The sequence below is a fragment of the Aspergillus heteromorphus genome, assembly GCF_003184545.1.
Source record: "Aspergillus heteromorphus CBS 117.55 chromosome Unknown BO70scaffold_3, whole genome shotgun sequence".
Taxonomy (NCBI): domain Eukaryota; kingdom Fungi; phylum Ascomycota; class Eurotiomycetes; order Eurotiales; family Aspergillaceae; genus Aspergillus; species Aspergillus heteromorphus.
Genome location: NW_020290408.1, coordinates 1,467,715 through 1,485,701, shown reverse-complemented (window position 1 = coordinate 1,485,701; position 17,987 = coordinate 1,467,715). Strand labels below are relative to the sequence as shown.

Below are 17,987 nucleotides of genomic sequence, written 5' to 3'. Positions count from 1 at the left end.
ACATGGTGCAGGGGAGATCTTTTTCCGTCGCAGGAGATGCTCGGCCCACTGAGGCAAACGGAGAACCTCTTCGCCCAGGGACCTGGGGAAGGACTAGTCATAGTCTCAGCAGGGGACACTCCAGACCCTCTGGATGTTCCTGACGAGCTGGCCGATGGCATCAAACCGGTTCCGGGCGATTAGACTCCAGGAACCTTTGGGGCTGGGTAGGGCAACAATCATGTTTCTATCGATTGCTGGCAGTCAGTGGCAGTGACGGTCCATGGTCCAGAGCACTTCGGCTTTCTACACCACCAACCAGCGCACTACCCACTGTGGTGTTGATTATGGAAGGGGTCCGAGGATAGATCTACCATCGGCGTTGAGATTAAGCTCCAAGATTGAGTTGCCTTGCAGCTAGCTGCCAGGTTCGGGATAGAGTTCGAAGCATCCAGTGCATGGACTTGCATCATCCGCCACCGGCATCTCCAACACGATAGGAGCTTCCCCACGGTCCGACGCGGATCATTCTCCATGATCTGCATCTTGATGGTCTAAGCTTATCTGTCATACGTCTCATACCCGAGACGGTCAGTGCGACTCAAGTGCAGAGTTTACATCGGAGGGGATCAACACCATACCAACGCCAATTGACGTCAGGGCGCACCCAGACCCAGGCACTAATTGCATCGCCCATGAGACCCCGAGGGACCATTTTACCCTTCTGTATGCGCTTTGACCGTTCTATCGGGCTCAGCCTGACCTGTTGCCCCAGACCCGTTCTTGGCACGTCTAAACCATCAGGGTGGGTACCTGTCAGAACAAGCATAGTGGCTGGAAGAAGGGTCCCGATGCGCAGGAAAGCTAAATGCGCGCCCATCATGCCTCTTGGGGCAGCAGGTCTTGCGACAATTATTCCTGCCGCGGCAGGGGCCACGCAGACCAAGAATGATATGCACTGCCGAAGCGTCAGCTGGCCGAATTTGACTTCATACTGCAGTTCTTCCGAGTCCGAAGCAGGTTTTGTGGACCGGGCAAGGCCAAGCAGATTGACGATATATTCGCCGCATCTGCCGCTGTGGTGCGGTCCCTGTTCAACTCACAACTCGATCATGTCCCCATTTCTGAATACCGATAAAGCCAACCCAGACGCAGACCTGGGCCTTGCTGAACGCCTTCATCAGCAGGCCGAGGTCTGTGGCTCGACCGTGGCCGTTGAACATGGCCGGTATCAACTCACCTATGCCGAACTCGATCGAAAGGCACTTTTCCTGGGTGACCAGATCAACAGCCTCAGCCAGGGAGAATCGGCCCCGGTTGGGATCATCGCCCCTCGCAGCCTGGACCATGTTGTGTCACAGGTCGCCGTGATATACTCCGGCCGGGCGTGTGTTCCGCTGGATAACAGACTCCCCGACGAGATGTTGACTCGGATGCTGCAAAAGCTCGGAACCAGCCTCGTCGTCACGGATGTCAGACAGCAGCACCGGCTGCCGTCACTCCGGCACCTCGTCGTCGACCACCGGATGATTCCAGATCCAGAGTCGGTCCTCTCCCCTTCTCGGAACGGGCCACGCGCGCGTTCCTTTGTGTTCCACACCTCCGGGACGACCGGCGAGCCCAAAGCGGTGGAGGGCTTCGCAGAGGGGGTCATCAGCCTCTGCCTCGACCCCAGGCAGGTGATCCGGAAAGGGCAGCGGGTGGGCCATGCATGCAATATCATCTTCGATGTGTGCGTCCTCGATATCTGGGGATCGTTGCTGAACGGAGCGACGATGGTGGTCATCCCGATGGACGTCGTGCTCGACCCAACTGCCCTGGGTTCCTTCATCACCGAGAAGGAGCTCAACCTCCTGCAGCTTCCAACCTCCATCCTCGCCATCATGGCTCACGCCTGCCCGGGCGCGCTCTCCACTCTGGATGTACTGGTCACGGGTGGCGAAGCGATCAACTGCCGGTCGATTCAGTCCATCTTCGATGCGGGGGCCCCGGGGCGTATCATCAATGCGTACGGCCCGACGGAAGCCAGCGTCTATATGATGTACCACGAGGTCTCGGAGGAGGACGCCCGGAAGGGCGAAATCCCCGTCGGTCGGCCCTTTGACTACGTGGATGTGTTCCTCGTCGATGACAACCTGAGCCCTGTCCAGCCTGGCGAGGCTGGCGAGCTCCTGATATCCGGTGTCTGCGTGGCCGGAGGCTACATCGGGGAGCCAGAGAAGACAGCCCAGAGCTTCGTCAAGGTGCCCCAGCTGGGTCGGAAGACGCCCATGTATCGCACGGGAGATCTGATGCGCGTGGACGAGGCGGGCCTTTACCACTTCCTCGGACGGAAGGACAACCAGATCAAAGTCCGCGGGCAACGGGTCGAGCTCGAGGCCCTGGAGTCCACGCTGCTCAAGACCAGCCTCGTCAGTGCTGCCGTGGTCGTCAAGATCAAACCGGAAGAATTCGATCGAGGCGAGTTCCTGCTGGCCTACTGCGTGCCGTCCTCTCCCGATATCTCCGCAGGGGTCATCCTGAAGTCGTACATGGAGCAGGCGCCTCACCTGATGGTGCCTCGCCTGGAGCTGATCGACGTGCTGCCCCTCCAGCCCACGGGCAAGGCCGATCGAAAGACGCTGGAGCAACGGTATCGCGAGCGACTCAAGCGGTCGCAGCCGAAGGGTGACCAGGCGGACGAGGCCCCCCCATTCCAGGGCAACGGCGCGGACGAGCCAGGCGACGTCGCCTCCCGACTCGAGCGCATCTGGATCACGGCCTTCGGCCTCCCCGTCGACCATCTGAAGGCGAAGGACGACTTCGTCGCCATGGGGGGGACTTCCCTGATGGCGGCCACGATGATCCCCCGCATCCACGAGGCCTTCGGCGTCTCCCTGCGATCGCAGCAGCTGTACGAGAACACCAGCTTCGACCAGCTCACGCATCTGGTGACTGATCTCCAGGCGAACGGCGACGACCGGGCCATCCAGGAAGAGCAGCAGGCGTGGCTGCAAGACTCCACCCTGGGGCAGCATCTGCGGCCGATCGAGGGCACCGTCCCGAACTGGCCGGACGAGGGACGCATCTTCCTGACCGGCGCGACCGGCTTCGTGGGGATCTTCCTCCTGGCGGCCCTGGCTCGCCGCTCAGATGTCGAGAAGGTGGCCTGTCTGGTGCGCGCGGAGGACGAGCCCTCGGCGCGACGTCGTCTGGAGGAAGCCCTGCACAAGTACAGCCTCTCTGCCGACATGGCCAAGGTGATCGCGCTGCCGGGCCACCTCGACCAGGCCCAGCTGGGCCTGTCCCCCGAGGAGTATGACGCGTATGCCGAGTGGTCCAGCGTGGTGTTCCATCTGGGAGCCAAGGTCAGCTACGTCGCCCCGTATGCCTCGCACCGACAGCCCAACGTGCTGGGCACCGTCCACATCCTGGACTTCTGCACCCACCGGCGCCCCAAGGCCCTGCACTACTCGTCGACCATCACCTCGTACGGGCCGACCGGGTACGTCACGGGCGCGAAGCTGCTGCCGGAGGACGAGCGTCCGGCGGCGCATGTCGCGGCGTTGCCCTACGACATGGGCTACTCGCAGAGCCAGTACGTGGCGGAGGGCCTCGTCTGGGCCGCCATCGACCAGGGCCTCCCCATCGCAATCTACCGGCCGGGGTTCGTGCTGGGCGAGTCGGGCATCTGCAACCCGGACGACTTCATCTCGCGGCTGTTCATGACCTGCATGGACATGGGCCTGTATCCGATTCTCCCCGGGCAGCGGAAGGAGTTCGTGCCGGTGGACTTCGTCGTGGACGCGATGCTGCACATCTCCACGAAGCTGAGCAGCCTGGGCCACGCCTACAACCTGGTCCACCCGCATCTGGACGACGCCATCAGCACGAACGGCAGCTTCGAGCTGCTGAACGAGCTGTCTCCCTACCAGATGCGCGCCATCCCGTACGACCAATGGGTGGACGCGCTGTCGGGGCGCGTGGGCGACTCCATGCAGCCGCTGACGCCGATGTTGCGCGAACGGGTGTTTGACCAGAAGACACGCTGGGAGGTGTGGGAGCACATGCCCGAGTATGGCCGGGATAACATGCGACGGGCGCTGCAGGATGCGCCGGAGGTGTTGAACTGTCGGGCCATCGAGACGGTGTTTCAGCGGTCGTTGCAGAGTTGGATGCCCTGCTGTGGGCGGAAGTCGGTTCCAAACTGATGTTTTTTTTTTTTCTGGCTAGAAAGAGATATGTGTGGCCTGAGATCGAAAAGACATTTGAAGATCTGATTACTTCATTGGTACAGCTTTCTATTCATAATAAAACAATCTCCATTATGACGAAATCAATGTTGCCGTTGATGTAGGCACAATTCCATATACAAGCCTTCTCCACGAAGGACTTGCTTTGCCCTTGCTTTGTCTATCAGGGCATCACATTGCCCCCCCGCCGAATCTCCATGGGATATTGTAGGCACCAAGAACGAATCCATGATTGGGACATGGCAAACCCCTTCTACACGTTAGGCAGCAGACATCACCTTCCAACACACCAATTGGCTGTCGGCTATTCTCACCTGCTTCCATTCCTAGTCCGAGGAACAATGTCTTAGACACCAATGCCACTAGCCACTTAGCCTGATGCTGCTGACTTGAGTGCTGAGCCGGATCTTGCTTTATCCGGCCCCATTGCGGGCACATTCTGTCGACACCAGAGTGAATGAAAGACCGCGGCAGGATAAAGAGTCCCGAGGCATCCTTGGTCAATCCGCAGAGATAAGCCAGGAAAGGCATGTGGGGGTTGGAGGGCAAGCATGGCCGATCATGCAGGAACACGACCTAATCGGATTGAACGACGGTTCCTGGGCAAGGAACCACGGACCCGGCCATACCAAGGCAGGAACTCGACAAAAATAGCCCTGGAATGGGGCCAAACGCCATATAGGCGGAAGTCAACGGGGGCCAGCTAGGGTTGGGATCGGATCCGATTTGGCCCCCAAATCTCGTCCCCGATCGATCCCCTTTCGCACTTTGTCTGGTGTCGGGTAACTTTCCACCAGCGTCGCGGTGAGAGGATTGGGTTGGCCATTCAATGAGCGCAATATATTGTGTGCTGCGTGCATGGCGAACGAGTATCCTTCCGGTGGGTGCGAGGTGAGATGTCATCCGGGGAGGTCACATTCCCCCCAGAAGGTGAGGATCGGCTGGAATAGCCGCGCAGAGAGGTACAGATCAGGGAATCCTCCTGGAAGGATTCCGTGGACTCACTTTGAAACCAGCCCCATGCAGCATCGCATGGCAAATGCCCATTTCACGATTCAGCCCTGGGGGCTCCGGCCACACGAGACCGGGAAGAGGACGGATGGCCCGCAGATTCATTACCATATAAACAGCCAGCTCCCTCAGCTCTTTGACCCGAAACACAGACAGACTCGCCAGCGCACCCTCCATACACAATGAACTTCACCCTGCGCAAAGGTCTGGCCCTTCTCGGCCTCGCGTCCGCCGTCGCCGCCAGCTGCACGGTCGAGACGGACTACGAGATCACTTTCTACGGATACCCTGACAACGACCCTGCCAGTGCGGAGACGGCGTATAACTGTGGTGGCCGTGACTACATTGCCGGGGGTATGTCCTGGCCCAGCCTCCCTTCGAGCCAGACCACTAACCCCCCCCCCCCCCCTCAACTCAGGCACCGGCACGTACGACGACCCCCTGACCTTTGCCACCGCGCCGGGCGAGTTCGAGAAGTGCGAGATCATCTATCTCCCTTACCTGCGCAAATACCTCCGGCTCGAGGACGTCTGTGAGCAGTGCAGTATGTCCATATGGGCCCTCCACCTCTCATAAGCCAAGCCATGCTAAGCCAGTCAGCCACGGACTACAAGGAGGGCAAGCATCACATCGACGTCTGGACGGGCTCCAGCACCGTCAACGGCGGTGAAACGCAGATCAGGTGCGAGGATGCGTTGACCCCGAGTGCATCCCAGTCCGTGATTGTCAACCCGGCAAGCACCTACACCGTCAACGGTACGTCCCTCTTGCCCGAGCCTGTGTCCGTCGTACTGACGAAGGGTAGCCGCTGCCCTGTTCTCAGATGACACTTGCCACACCTCCGACACCTACAGCAACGCCGACGCGTCGAGCTACTGCTCCAGCTCCGGCTCGTCCTCATCCATCTGCTCCTGGGCGGGCCACTGTGCCGGTAAGACTCCGTCCTCGGGTGGTGCACACACGGTTACACTAACGTCACATCCCCAGGGGCCTCCTGCGAGAACGAGAACGACTGCTCGGGCAGCCTCACTTGTGTCAGCGGCAAGTGCGCGTAGGCGACTTCCCATCGGGTGGAACGCTGCTGGACCGGGGGAGAGGGATTGGCGAGAGCGCCGTCGTGTCGAGGACATGGTAACGGGGGCGCGAGGGCAATGTATAGTGTATGGTGTATAGTGTATAGTGTATCGTGTATAGTTGTATAGTCAGTGGCTCATACTGTGAACAGCGAGTGCCGTTTACCCGAATCTCCTCCTCTGCCTGGTACAACCCTAGACTCTATACTCACCGAGCCGTGCCCCAATTGCCCCCCCCCCTCCACCACCTCGACCACCTGGACCAGTCCCAGCTCCAAATGATGCTCGCACAGCCGGGATAGCCCATGCTACCTGACCTGGAGGGACCCGTCGTGTGGCTGGTCAACCAGGATCCGGTCTTCTGGCCACTGCAGAGGTAACCTGAGCCCACCTCCCTCCACGTCGCACGGATCTGTATTTATAGGGACGGAGGGGAGGGCCTGCCATCGACCGAATCCCTACAGCATCCCCCTAACCCACCACGGCATCATGCGCTCCCCCATGACAGTCCCCACCGCCCGCCTCTTCTTCCGCTTCCTCTTCCTCTCCCTCTTCCTCGCACCGCTCTGCCCTTCCCACGTCACCAGTCAGGCCCGCCCCCCCGAGACGATCAGCCGCGATGTGTGCATCATCGGCGGCGGTGCCTCCGGGGTATACACGGCGATGCGCCTCCGGCAGCAGAACATCAGCGTGGTGGTGATCGAGGCGAAGGGCCGACTGGGCGGCCACACGAACACGTACATCGACCCGGGCAGCGGCACGCCCATCGACTTCGGGGTCGCCCTGTTCCAGGACTCGAGCGAGACGGTCGACTTCTTCGCCCAGCTGAACGTGTCCCTCTCGCGCAGCATGCCGGTCGGGGGGATCCTCCAGCGCATCGACTTCCGCACGGGCGAGTCGGTCGCCCCCAACCCGGGCAACGCCTCCGAGGCGCTGGCCAGATACACGGCCGTGCTGCAGCGGCATCCCTACCTGGCGGAGGGATGGAACCTGCCTGATGACATCCCCGAGGACCTGCTCATGTCGTTTGGGCAGCTCGCGAAGAAATACGACCTCGGGCCCGTCATGGAGACCATCAGCCTGTACACCCAGGGCGTGCGCTCCTGGCTCGACTATCCCGCCGTGTATCTGCTGAAGTTCATGTCGCTGGATCTGGTGACCTCGCTGCGGCAGGGGTTCCTGCAGGCCTCGGGGCATGGCAGCAGTGAGCTGTATCAGGCCGCGTTGAGGCTACTGGGCGGGGATGTGTTGCTGCGGAGCGTTGTGGTGGCAGCGTCTCGGACGGGGGATGAGGGCCAGGGCCAGGGCCAGGGCCAGGGCCATGAGCTGACGGTGCAGACGGAGGACGAGCAGGTCGTCACGGTCCAGGCCGCGCTGACCATCCTGGCGGTGCCCCCCAAGGGACCGGTGCTGGAGGGCTTCGACCTGGACGCCCACGAGGCGACGCTCTTCGGGCACTTCCTCAACGGCCACTACTACGTGGGCCTGGTCCGCGTCCCCCATTACCCCTCGGGGCTGCAGCTCCTCAACCGCGGCGCCCACACCCCCTACGGCCTCCCCCGGCTGCCCTGTACCTTCTCGGTCGCGGCAACGGCGGTGCCGGACATCGTGACGGTCAGCTACGTCAGCGAGGAGCCCAGGTCCGCGGAGGAGGTGCAGCAGGCCGTGGGGGAGGATATCCTGCGCGTGCTGGGGAGGGAGAGGCAGGACGACGAAGAGCCCCGGTTTGTGGCGTTTGCGGACCACAGCCCGTTCGAGATGTCGGTCAGTCGCGAGGCGATCGAGGGCCGGTTCTATGATCGGTTGAACGGGCTGCAGGGCCACCGCAACACCTTTTATGTCGGGGCGACGTGGGAGTATCCGGGCTCGTCGCCCATCTGGCGGGCCGTGGATCGGCTGTTGCCGGCGATAATCAGAAGATTAGAAGGCTTCCAGGGGAGGTGAGGGCTATTGTGGTCAGACAGGCAGACAGACAGACCGTATCTATCTCTTGACCTATTGATCCTGTTGTTATTGGGCGAGTCAAAAGATGGGGGTTGCAGGCTGAGTAGTGGGGGCAAACCCTGACTGACTTCTAACTGTTAACATTCACCTCCTCCCACGGAAGAGGGATGCGGGAGAGGTGCGAGCATCCTAGAGAAATACTCGAGGGTTTATGATACTATATATCTACTGCCTCCGGGAGATATGGAATATTTTGTATACTCTCTACCTGTGACTGTGGGGGGGCTATGTAGTAAAAGATTGTTGATAGCCTTGGGGGGGATGGGGGGGGGGGGGGAGAAATTAATCCAGTATATTTTCTAATCACGCGATATACAACTCGTTGACTTGAAAGTGAAGGGGAAATCAAGGGCGAGGATAAGTGGCACTACCAGAGAGTAGAGCTCTGATGTGCGGGATGATGGATTTGGAACGACCGACAGAATGTTAGGGAATAGGGGAAAAGTAAAGTTATCACCGACCAAGCAATACCAGGTACCAGATATATCCCTGTGGGTGAATGGTAGAAGTGTGAGGTGAAGGTGCGGTTTCGATGGCCGGTCCAGGTGGCTCTGATATTCTAGGCTGCCGTGTATCGTGCACTCTTCCACTGTTCCTGGCTTTCGATTCTATCATGATGTCAGATGCCATAGTCAGCCTGGTTGGAGGGGAATCAAGTCAGTCACTCACCACCTTTGATACCTTTGATAGACGGTCACTGTATCTCTCTGATGGATCCTACTGGACACTCAATCTGCCGGATTGCAGTTTGATCCCAGAGCCACGGTTGCCCTCCTGTTTCCTGTTTCCCCGCGATATCACTCTGACGGCCAGCGTCGTGAATCCTGTGAACCCTGATTCACGCCCTCGAAGAAGACCGACCCCCTTCTCATCTATAAATGCCCTCCTCCCCTCCTCTCTCCTCCTCTCTCCTCCTCTCTCCTCCTCTCTCCTCGCCCATCTCTCCCTTTCTTCATCCTAGCGGTTGATCTTCCTCAACTTGACGGTTCATCTTCATCATGTCCGAATCATTGGCCAAGCTCGAAAGCAAGCTCGAGGACGAAGGGTCCTTCCTCGAAGCCGGCCAGGTCCAGAAGCGCAACCTGCTGGAGGGCGTGCCCTGGGACCATCATGTCCTCCACTGTTCGGCCTCGCGCGACATCCAGCCGGACGGCACCGTCGCCCCCCAGCACTTCGCCTGGTCGACCCTCCGCCGCCTCGAGGCCCTGATGGCCGCCATGCGACGCCAGACCTACCCTCGCAACTGCAACCAGTTCATCGTGATCGAGGGACTCACGGCCCACGACAAGAGCCTGCTGGCGAGCAACCTCCTGCCGGGCGACTGCCGCGTCATGTACGAGGGCACCACCGGGCTGGTGAAGGTCCTCTCCACGGCGTCGCAGGTCATCGCCCCGAAGCTGTTCCTCCAAGAGATCCTCCGCCAGCCGCTCCATCATGGATGCGCCAACGCCGCAGCAGGCCGGGCGCTCTCCGACGCGGCCTTCCAGCCGACTGCCGACTCGGTCAAGCATCCCGACCTGTGCTGGTACCCGGCCAGTCGCATCTCGCACGGCCACCCGGTCCCCGGCCAGTGGCCCACCCTGGTGATCGAGGCCGGGCTCGAGGGCTGCCGCAAGAAACTGCAGCACGAGGTGCGGTGGTGGTTTGCGCACTCGCGTGGGGGGGTCCGGACCGTGCTGCTGCTGTTGGTCGACGAGCCCACGCAGGATCTCCATGTGGAGCAGTGGCAGCTCGCGCAGCCCGATGCCCAGGGCCCTCGCGTCCCCGAGGCCGATCGGTTCCACGCCCTCGCCGCCATGCCCCCCCTCGCCAGGCAGTCGCCGCTCGACCAGAAGCCGTACTGTGCCCGTCGCATCACCATCGGCAAGACCCGCGCGTACGGGGAGCCGCTTCGCTTCTATACCCAGGCGCTGTTTGATGTCGATCCGATGATGTGCGGCCTTCCTCCTGACTTTGTGGTGGATCGTCAGGATTTGGTCGATTGTGTCAAGCGGGTCTTTGGACGGGAGGTTGAGGAGTAGACGGACCATCCGTGGGTGGCATGGCTGCTGCTGACGCTGTTGGGCATCCTACTCTGCTTGGATATGCCGAAAATCGGGGATTGTGATTGCGTTTGATGTTCTTCTGGTGTTCTTGGGGGATTACGAACAGGAAAATATCAATAATGTGGTGTGGATGACTTGGGGTTGTGTTTTGCGCTCGATGTGTCTTTTGCTGTTGAAACTCAATAATGCGATAGGGAAACACGAAAATTGATGACTTGGTCTCAAGGTCTCGGGCTTGCGTTCCTGTTCTTGTGTCTTCTGTGGTGTCTTCTGCTGTTCGCGATGGGTCAAGGAAACACAAAACCTGATAAAGTGGCTGATAGTCTAGTCTTATTACTCTGCCGTTCTGTTTGTCGAATTCGTGTGTTTCTGTCACGACCTCCCTTGTATCGTCTCGCAGATAGATCAATGAAGTCGCTTGGCATTGTTGGCTATGCATCTGCCCCATGAATAACCTCAAATATCGGATGAAGCATGGCCTGGTGAGTGCAATGGAAGACCCACCCGAAAGATTCTTCATGCGGATAATCAGATGCACCCCCAACCAAAAAGGCAAGGCACATTCCCACCCCCCGTCACGCATCACTGCCAGACAAGACACAAGCTGTCAGGTGTCAGTCAGCATCATCCGACTGAAGTCACACGCCGGTGTATTTCCTGTCCCTCGTCAGTCCCTGCCATCTCCTGCGGGAAGGCGTGCGGATGTCACCCTCGACGGCTGCCCTAATATAAGTCATTGTCACCACATCCGGAATGCCAACAAAGAGCACCACCAGCCCAATCCCCGTGGCGTCCCTCCCGTCTCTCACTCCTTGGCCGGATTCAATCAGCCTGGCTATTGACGGACATTCGAATAGGACATCTGTCGTCTCCTTCCTCGGCCCTATATAGCCATGGGCCCATGGCCCCCACTTCAGTCCCCGGGTGTTGTGCACGCCCGCCATGAAGCCCTCCCTCTCCTGGCTGCTGCCAGCCTCCGTGGCCGTCCAGGCCGTAACGCATGGCTCGGATCATATCCACCGGGATGCCGTCTCATCCGTAGTCAAGCACGGCATCAACTACACCGTCTACGAGCATGCAGCCACCAACTCGTCGCTGGAGATCGTCGCGAACTCGGGCATCTGCGAGACCACTCCGGGGGTGAGGCAGTATTCCGGCTATCTCTCCGTGGGCGAGGACATGAACATGTTCTTCTGGTGTGTTTCCCTCCCTTCGCCAATCCCAATATCTAGGGTCTGAACGGCATCAGGTTCTTCGAAGCCCGCCAGAACCCCGAGACGGCCCCCCTGACGGCCTGGCTCAACGGAGGCCCAGGCTGCTCGTCCATGATCGGCCTGTTCCAGGAGAACGGCCCCTGTCGCTTCGTCCACAACGAGACCACCCCGTCGCTTAACCCGTACAGCTGGAACAACCACTCCAACATGCTCTACATCGACCAGCCCATCGGGGTGGGCTTCTCCTTCGGCAACGACCCCGTCGACAGCACCGTGTCCGCCGCCCCGTATGTCTGGAAGTTGCTGCAGGCCTTCTACACGCACTTCCCGGAGTACGAAAGCCGGGAGTTTCACCTATTCACGGAGGTATCTCTTCTCTCTTCTCCCCTTCGTGACTCAACTCTCTCCTCTTCCATCATACCCAAGAGAAATAACGCCGGATCAGTCATATGGTGGACACTACGGCCCCGCATTCGCGAAATACATCCAGGCGCAAAACAGGGCCATCGCCTCCCAAACCCTAACCGGGGAACCCATCCAGCTGGTCTCCCTCGGGATTAACAACGGGTGGTTCGACTCGAGCACGCAGGAATATTCGTACATCACGTACTCGCTGCTGAACAGCTACCGGGCGCTGATCAACGTGACCGCGGCGGTCGACTACGGCGCCAACTACCGGCGGTACTGCTCGCCCGCGCTGGACAACTGCACCGCGTCCGCGACGGACGAGGCCTGCCGCGAGGCCGATGCCATCTGCGCCGCCGTCGTCGATGACCCTCTCGTTGCGTCGGGCGATTTCGACGTCTACGATATCCGCAGGCCCGCGGACGATCCGGACCCCCCGTCGACGTACTCGGTTTATCTCCACAACCAGACGGTCAGGAACGCCATTGGGGCACGCTCAACGTACCAGGAGTGTCCGCAGGGTGTGTTTGACAAGTTCGCGTATACGGGAGATAGTATGATTCCTCCCCCCCCCCGGCTCTCGTTTCCTCCCCAATACCCCTAGTCCCTATATCTGATGATAACCGATGATATTAATGAATGAATAAATAAATGACAGACGCCCGCAGCTTCCTCCCCGCCCTCTCCGACGTCGTCCAAACGGGGATCAACGTGCTGCTATGGGCAGGCGACGCCGACTGGATCTGCAACTGGTTCGGGGTGCAAGCCGTCGCCAACGCGGTCAACTTCTCGCAGCAGGACGCCTTCCGCCGGGCCCCGTTGCAGTCGTACACGGTGGACGGCGTGGGCAGGGGCGAGTACAAGTCGGCCGGGAACTTCACCTTCCTGCGTGTGTTCGAGGCTGGGCATGAGGTGCCGTATTATCGTAGGTCTTTTCGCTTCGGTCTTTCTATCGGTGTCGTGTCGGAGATTCGTTCTATTTGGGCGTAACGAGGCTGACTGCCTGGCTAATCGATACCAACGTATATATATAGAACCCGAAACCGCCCTCCAGGTCTTCAGCCAGATGGTCAAACGAGCCCCCATTTTCTCGACATGAAATTGGATATCGGGTGATGCGCACTGTAGGCTGCGGCCGTGGAATGTGGATCTGGAATGGCAGTGTGAATTTCCATGTGCTTGATTATGTGTCAGTCGATAGCTTGTACGGGGGTTTTCGATATACCTCTGGGGACGGGGATGGCCTGCAAGGGTGTTTTGAGCAGTCGACGGTGTCTGAATGGGGGGTACCTGTGCATGTCCGATCAAGACGGCTTATCACCCTGCCCTGCGCTAAGGAAGACTTACGGATCTGCCATAATGTCATTCCCGAATTCCGAGTCTACAGTCTGGCGTAGCCAGGAACGGATTGCAATTGACCAGAAGAATACGCTGGGACTACATGATGTAACAAATGGGATTATCGAACAGTAGCGAGTACACCGGAAGAGATCACTCTCTCATAAAGCGACAAGGATATCTCAAAGAAAAACAGACACATCACACCGATGGTCTCGGCTAAACGAATGGTTTCGAGTCATACACATCTCAAACGGTGGTGACCTGCCGCTTGGGGGCGGGCACGTCGCCGTTGTAGTGGAGCTTCCAGGCTGTCGCGAGATCCGGGTTAGCAACTGCAAGACTGGATGAACGAGACAACGGGGCACTCACTGGTTGGGCAGGGGGAGAAGCTTCCGTAGTCCTCCCGCAGGTACAACGAGTATCCCTCCGGCTGAGGGATCTTCTTCAAGACACCCTGGGCCCCAAGAGCAGGGCGGAGATTGTCCAGACGGGCGACAACCCGGACCATCGCGGTCACCGCAATCAGATTGGCTTCCTTGCCCAGCCCGCTCTCGCGGCCGGTGCCGAAGTTGAGGTAGGACGCCAGGGGACGGTCCAGGCGAACTTCGTTGGGCGACGGGAAGGCCGTCGGGTCCCGATTGGCCTTGACCTGGGGAGAGTTAGCAATGTATTGATGCAGGGGGTATCACGTAACCTACCGAGCCAACAAACACCTTCTCGCCAGCCTTGATTTCGTGGTCGCCGCTTTCATCGGATATCCACACGTCGTTTTGAGACACGCGGAAAGTTCCAAGGTTTCCATTCAGACGGATGGCTTCCAAGCAGTAGCGAGAGAGCTTGTCGTTGGCCTCTTCGGTGTCCTCCTTGGCGGCGAGATTGACTCCCGGAAGATACTGCCTCCCCTCATTCAAGTAGTAGTTGATGACTTGGGTGAACTATGGAAGCATTAGCCGGGTGAGACAAGAGGGAGTACTGTCCGGAATTACCATCTGGCTCTGGCTGTGAACAATCTCAACGGCCGCCGGCATGACCTGGCCCCAGGTAACATCGGACACTCCCAGACCACTCTCCAAGAGGCGCTTGATGAGCTGGTCTCCGTAGTCCTTCAGTGCATTGTGGTCATCGCGGAAGCTGTCGATGAGACTGGAGAGGAAGCTTGGCGAGCTGATAGATTTGACGTGGCCTTCCACAATCCGGCCCAACTCCTGAGCGACAGCGCGTGCCGCGTGGTGGAGCTGGAAGGACTTGGACGGGTCAACATCAAAGAAGGTAGAGGTAAAGACAACCGCCATGATCATGAACATTTCGTGCTCGGTGAAGACACCTCGGGGGTTGCTGTTGGTCTTCAAGGGCAGGGAGAAGAACTTCGATACGAAATGCACGGGGGCCAGGTTTCCAACATCCCTTGCAATATCGACCTGCTTGATGCCTGCCAGAGTACACGACTTCTCGCGGAGCAGCTTCAAGGTGGCGTCTTCGTAGAAGTCCTTCAGATTCTTCCGCCACTGGTCGTTATCGAATGACCGGCTCCAGAAATCGCTTCCCCCCTTGCCAGCATGAAGCGGGGCGATACCGCCCCAAAGCATGCGGAACTCCTTGTGGTTGTCAAGAGCCAACTTCACATTAGGATAAGACAGGAGATTGGCTGTGGGCTCGGTATAAGTCGGTCGATCATAAGAATAGTCAGATTCGCGACCCAGGTTCTTCATGATGACCTTGTTCTCGCTCGGGATGGTCATCGGGTAATGCGCGTAGATCGAGTCCGACTTGAACCACTGCGGGAAGGCCCGTGTCGCAAGCTTGTAGAACACACATCCCTGGTTGGTGTTGAGATCATAGCGAACCTCATTGTAACCCCAGTTCGTGAGGTTCCGGGGGTTGTAGTCGATCTGAATCCACGTTAGCGACAGAACCTAGCAAACAGCGGGGGAGACTCACGGTATAGTGTCTGTCACCACGGACAAGTGCAACAGCATCCGAGAGCACCGCTCGGGAGATCGTGTAGGTCGGGGCAATACCGACACCAGGAATCATGGGCTCCTTGGCCTCCTCCGCCACAATACCGGGGTAGAGTTCGACGTAATCCGGGTGCTCGTACAGGTGACGGAGCGCGTCAGCGACCTCAGGGTCAGAGTTAATTTCCTCGAAAGTCTCGTATGGCTTCAAGTCAAAGAACTTCCGGAACTCGTTGAGGGAGCCCACATTCCATTTCCGACTCTGCTCGATGCCCAGGATCTCGACAGACCGCAGGACCTTTGGCACGTTCCGTGCACCGAAAGAACCTACAACCGTCAGCAATCCATTATCTTTCGTTCATGGGGTCGAACTTACTCGCAACATCTTCAATCGCATTGACCAGGATAGTCACCAGGTCCTCGTCCTTGAAGGTTCCATCTTCCTGGCGCTTGAGATCGGCGAATGTGCGCTTGGAAGGATCTTTGGGAATTTCTTGCTCGTATCTAGCCATTCCCTTCAACAGCTCCATCATGGAAACCTCCGCAGCAGGCTTTCCCATGAGCTTTTCGTAGACCTCCTCGGTCCATTTCTCATCATTGGCACTGATAGCAGAATGCCAGCGATACGCGAGGTTGAACTCCACGGAGCACTGGTTACCGAGACCGGAAGGAGTGGCCTTTCCGCCCTCCATCTGCGCTCTGGGATCCTGTTTCTTGTTAGACTCGGACCTATCCAATGCCCCGGCTCCAAACTTACCAAGCACCAGGTGCTGTTGCTTCTGTTCATGTTGATGATGGTACGCAGATAATCATACAGAGTGATATTGATAAAGAGACCACACGTAACCCTGTAATCTGTTAGTCTCTGAAGACTCGGGGATGGTGGTATGCACACAGTCGTCCGGTCTGGAACAGATCGTTGTCATACTTGACCCAGGCCTTTTTGGTTTCTTCTTCGGAGAGGCCGGGACGGGGCTTGTTGAAGCGACCGTTCTCGTTAATGGCTGCAAGCTCTTCCACTGCGTAGTTATGGAATCGGCTCAGCATGACCATCATGACGGAGCACGCCGGAGGGAAAGCCTGGAGTCGCTGCTCCGAAAATGTGTCGGGCTTGAGTTTTCCATCCTTGAAGGTTCGGACCAGGTCTTGGTCCTCCTGGTTATCACCGTACAGGATGGAAAGGTCAAGGTAGGCAGATGTCTTGTTGACATGAGGAGCTCTGTAGTCGGTCTGGAAAATATCTACTCTGTGTTAGCAATACGCCGCCGTGTGTTCGGCGGGGTCCAAACCGTGAATAACTAGAGACGCCCAGTCAAAGAACAGACTGGAGACTTTGTTTGGGTGAGGGTTGAACTTCTGGCGCGCGAAAACACAATCGAACACTAGGCCTGCATCCGGAAGACCCCCAGGCTGAATCGTCAACGGGGCAATCGAGCGCGCATACGGCGTGTTAGCAGCTCCCAGCCATGGAAGGGTGGGGTTGTTGTTAGAACCATCGGCTGAGCGATAGGCGAACTCTTCTCCCATAAATCTAGCGACAGCGTTAGAATGACTTATCCTCCATTTGATTACTCCACGTCCACTCACGAGAGAGGCGGGTGGGGCAATGAGCCCCATAGCTCGTCCAGGAATGCGTTGGTAAGATCGGTGCGAGTCTTTGAGTTACTGGGGAGTCCACTGACGAGCTGAGAGCGAAGTCTGTTAGCATGTCGCAAAGAGAAACTATCCCAGAGCTGGGAATCTTACTTGGATGATCCGCTCCATGAGCATGGTCTTGTCGTCAATGTATTCTCCCTTGGCCTTCGTCTTGATCAAGTCCTTCATCGTACCGACATCCTTGAAGCCCAAAGACTTGAGATCCCCGAGTAGGCTACCCGGGTGCTCATGCTCTAGGTAGGTACCATCCCCCGTCTGGTTCGGCAAAGGCCGTCGCGAAGCGTGCAACACCTGCGCATACTTCTCAAACACCGGCACGCCATCGTCGCTCTTGTCATTGCGATCGCTATGACTTTGTTCGGGCAAAGGCTTCTGGGTCGGCACCTTCGACTGGCGCCTCTGCCCGTTCACCTGCGCGCCATTCGGCTTCGGGTCGCTGTCCGCTTTGGGGTCGCCCTTCGACTTCTTGAACGTCGAAGAAAACCTGCGCAACATTATGATTAAGTTAAACCGGATAAGTTTTAAAGGAATGTGAACAAGGCAATGGTACGGAGTATGGGGACAGAAGATGGAGGAGGGCAGCGGTCGCAAAGAGAGATAAGGAAGGGGTGGTGAGCAACAGCAAATCCACCAGCTTGCGATCCGTCGGAAGAATAGGGTTTGAAGGCAGACTGTGCATGGGGCATATCGAGTTACCAACCGTGCGAGCCAGCCTGTGGATACTAGCTATCGAATCCCCATGACGACAATTGTAATAATCCGATTAAGGACCGCCGCCTGTACGGCGACTAGCACCCGTACCGTATCGAAGATGTCACTGATCTATCGATCCAGCCCCGCAAAGCTAGGCAGGCGCCTGGGTGAGCTGAACTTTTGCTCCGGAAGGGTGCAGATCATCGGTTTGACCGAGTAATGTGTAAAGGGGCGGGGGGGGGGGGGGGGGCAACGTGGTTCAGCCGTCCAAGATGGCCTGTGATATCAGCCAATCTGTCTACGCCGATAGATGCAGGATCAAGGCCGTGATGTGCATTACTGCCTGCATGTACCCCCAAATCCCGGAGGCGAGGGAGGC

The 17,987-nt window shown here is 58.3% G+C and overlaps 6 protein-coding genes across 6 annotated transcripts; 5 read left to right on the top strand and 1 right to left on the bottom strand.

Annotated features, from left to right (window-relative positions):
* Positions 1 to 1,091: 1,091 nt before the first annotated feature.
* On the top strand, positions 1,092 to 4,169 carry BO70DRAFT_415774 (non-ribosomal peptide synthetase; the record flags this gene model as incomplete). The annotated part of the gene is made up of 1 exon (XM_025547383.1): positions 1,092 to 4,169. One exon carries the CDS (start codon positions 1,092 to 1,094, stop codon positions 4,167 to 4,169), a length of 3,078 nt encoding a protein of 1,025 aa, XP_025403047.1.
* A 1,235-nt stretch (positions 4,170 to 5,404) lies between these two features.
* On the top strand, positions 5,405 to 6,369 carry BO70DRAFT_415772 (uncharacterized protein; the record flags this gene model as incomplete). Its single annotated transcript, XM_025547382.1, has 5 exons — positions 5,405 to 5,576; positions 5,641 to 5,766; positions 5,823 to 5,978; positions 6,028 to 6,153; positions 6,210 to 6,369. 5 exons carry the CDS (start codon positions 5,405 to 5,407, stop codon positions 6,275 to 6,277), a joined length of 648 nt encoding a protein of 215 aa, XP_025403046.1. The 3' UTR covers positions 6,278 to 6,369.
* Positions 6,370 to 6,796: 427 nt separating this feature from the next.
* Positions 6,797 to 8,239, top strand: BO70DRAFT_415770 (FAD dependent oxidoreductase; the record flags this gene model as incomplete). The annotated part of the gene is made up of 1 exon (XM_025547381.1): positions 6,797 to 8,239. The coding sequence occupies one exon, from the start codon at positions 6,797 to 6,799 to the stop codon at positions 8,237 to 8,239; it is 1,443 nt and encodes a 480-aa protein (XP_025403045.1).
* Positions 8,240 to 9,297: 1,058 nt separating this feature from the next.
* BO70DRAFT_415768 (uncharacterized protein) lies at positions 9,298 to 10,322 on the top strand (the record flags this gene model as incomplete). Its single annotated transcript, XM_025547380.1, has 1 exon — positions 9,298 to 10,322. One exon carries the CDS (start codon positions 9,298 to 9,300, stop codon positions 10,318 to 10,320), a length of 1,023 nt encoding a protein of 340 aa, XP_025403044.1.
* Positions 10,323 to 11,286: 964 nt separating this feature from the next.
* Positions 11,287 to 13,062, top strand: cp6 (putative carboxypeptidase S1; the record flags this gene model as incomplete). The annotated part of the gene is made up of 5 exons (XM_025547379.1): positions 11,287 to 11,540; positions 11,594 to 11,924; positions 12,004 to 12,517; positions 12,622 to 12,888; positions 12,998 to 13,062. 5 exons carry the CDS (start codon positions 11,287 to 11,289, stop codon positions 13,060 to 13,062), a joined length of 1,431 nt encoding a protein of 476 aa, XP_025403043.1.
* A 340-nt stretch (positions 13,063 to 13,402) lies between these two features.
* Positions 13,403 to 17,484, bottom strand: BO70DRAFT_426583 (peroxidase/cytochrome P450 family protein). The gene is made up of 11 exons (XM_025547804.1): positions 17,006 to 17,484; positions 16,847 to 16,944; positions 16,549 to 16,790; positions 16,155 to 16,500; positions 16,017 to 16,107; positions 15,636 to 15,966; positions 15,243 to 15,586; positions 14,291 to 15,193; positions 14,003 to 14,239; positions 13,674 to 13,953; positions 13,403 to 13,612 (listed from the first exon to the last, which is right to left on the bottom strand). The coding sequence occupies exons 1-11, from the start codon at positions 17,408 to 17,410 to the stop codon at positions 13,551 to 13,553; spliced, it is 3,339 nt and encodes a 1,112-aa protein (XP_025403042.1). The 5' UTR covers positions 17,411 to 17,484; the 3' UTR covers positions 13,403 to 13,550.
* Between the last annotated feature and the right edge of the window lie 503 nt (positions 17,485 to 17,987).

Bases quoted from the DNA above. Each gene is read 5' to 3' on its own strand.
- BO70DRAFT_426583 (XM_025547804.1), bottom strand. From the start codon at position 17,410: ATGTTGCGCAGGTTTTCTTCGACGTTCAAGAAGTCGAAGGGCGACCCC. The intron at 16,501-16,548 runs GTTTGGACCCCG...AACACAGAGTAG, and splicing joins GGCGTCTCTAGTTATTCACG to ATATTTTCCAGACCGACTAC. The intron at 15,194-15,242 runs GTGAGTCTCCCC...ACGTGGATTCAG, and splicing joins GTGGTGACAGACACTATACC to ATCGACTACAACCCCCGGAA.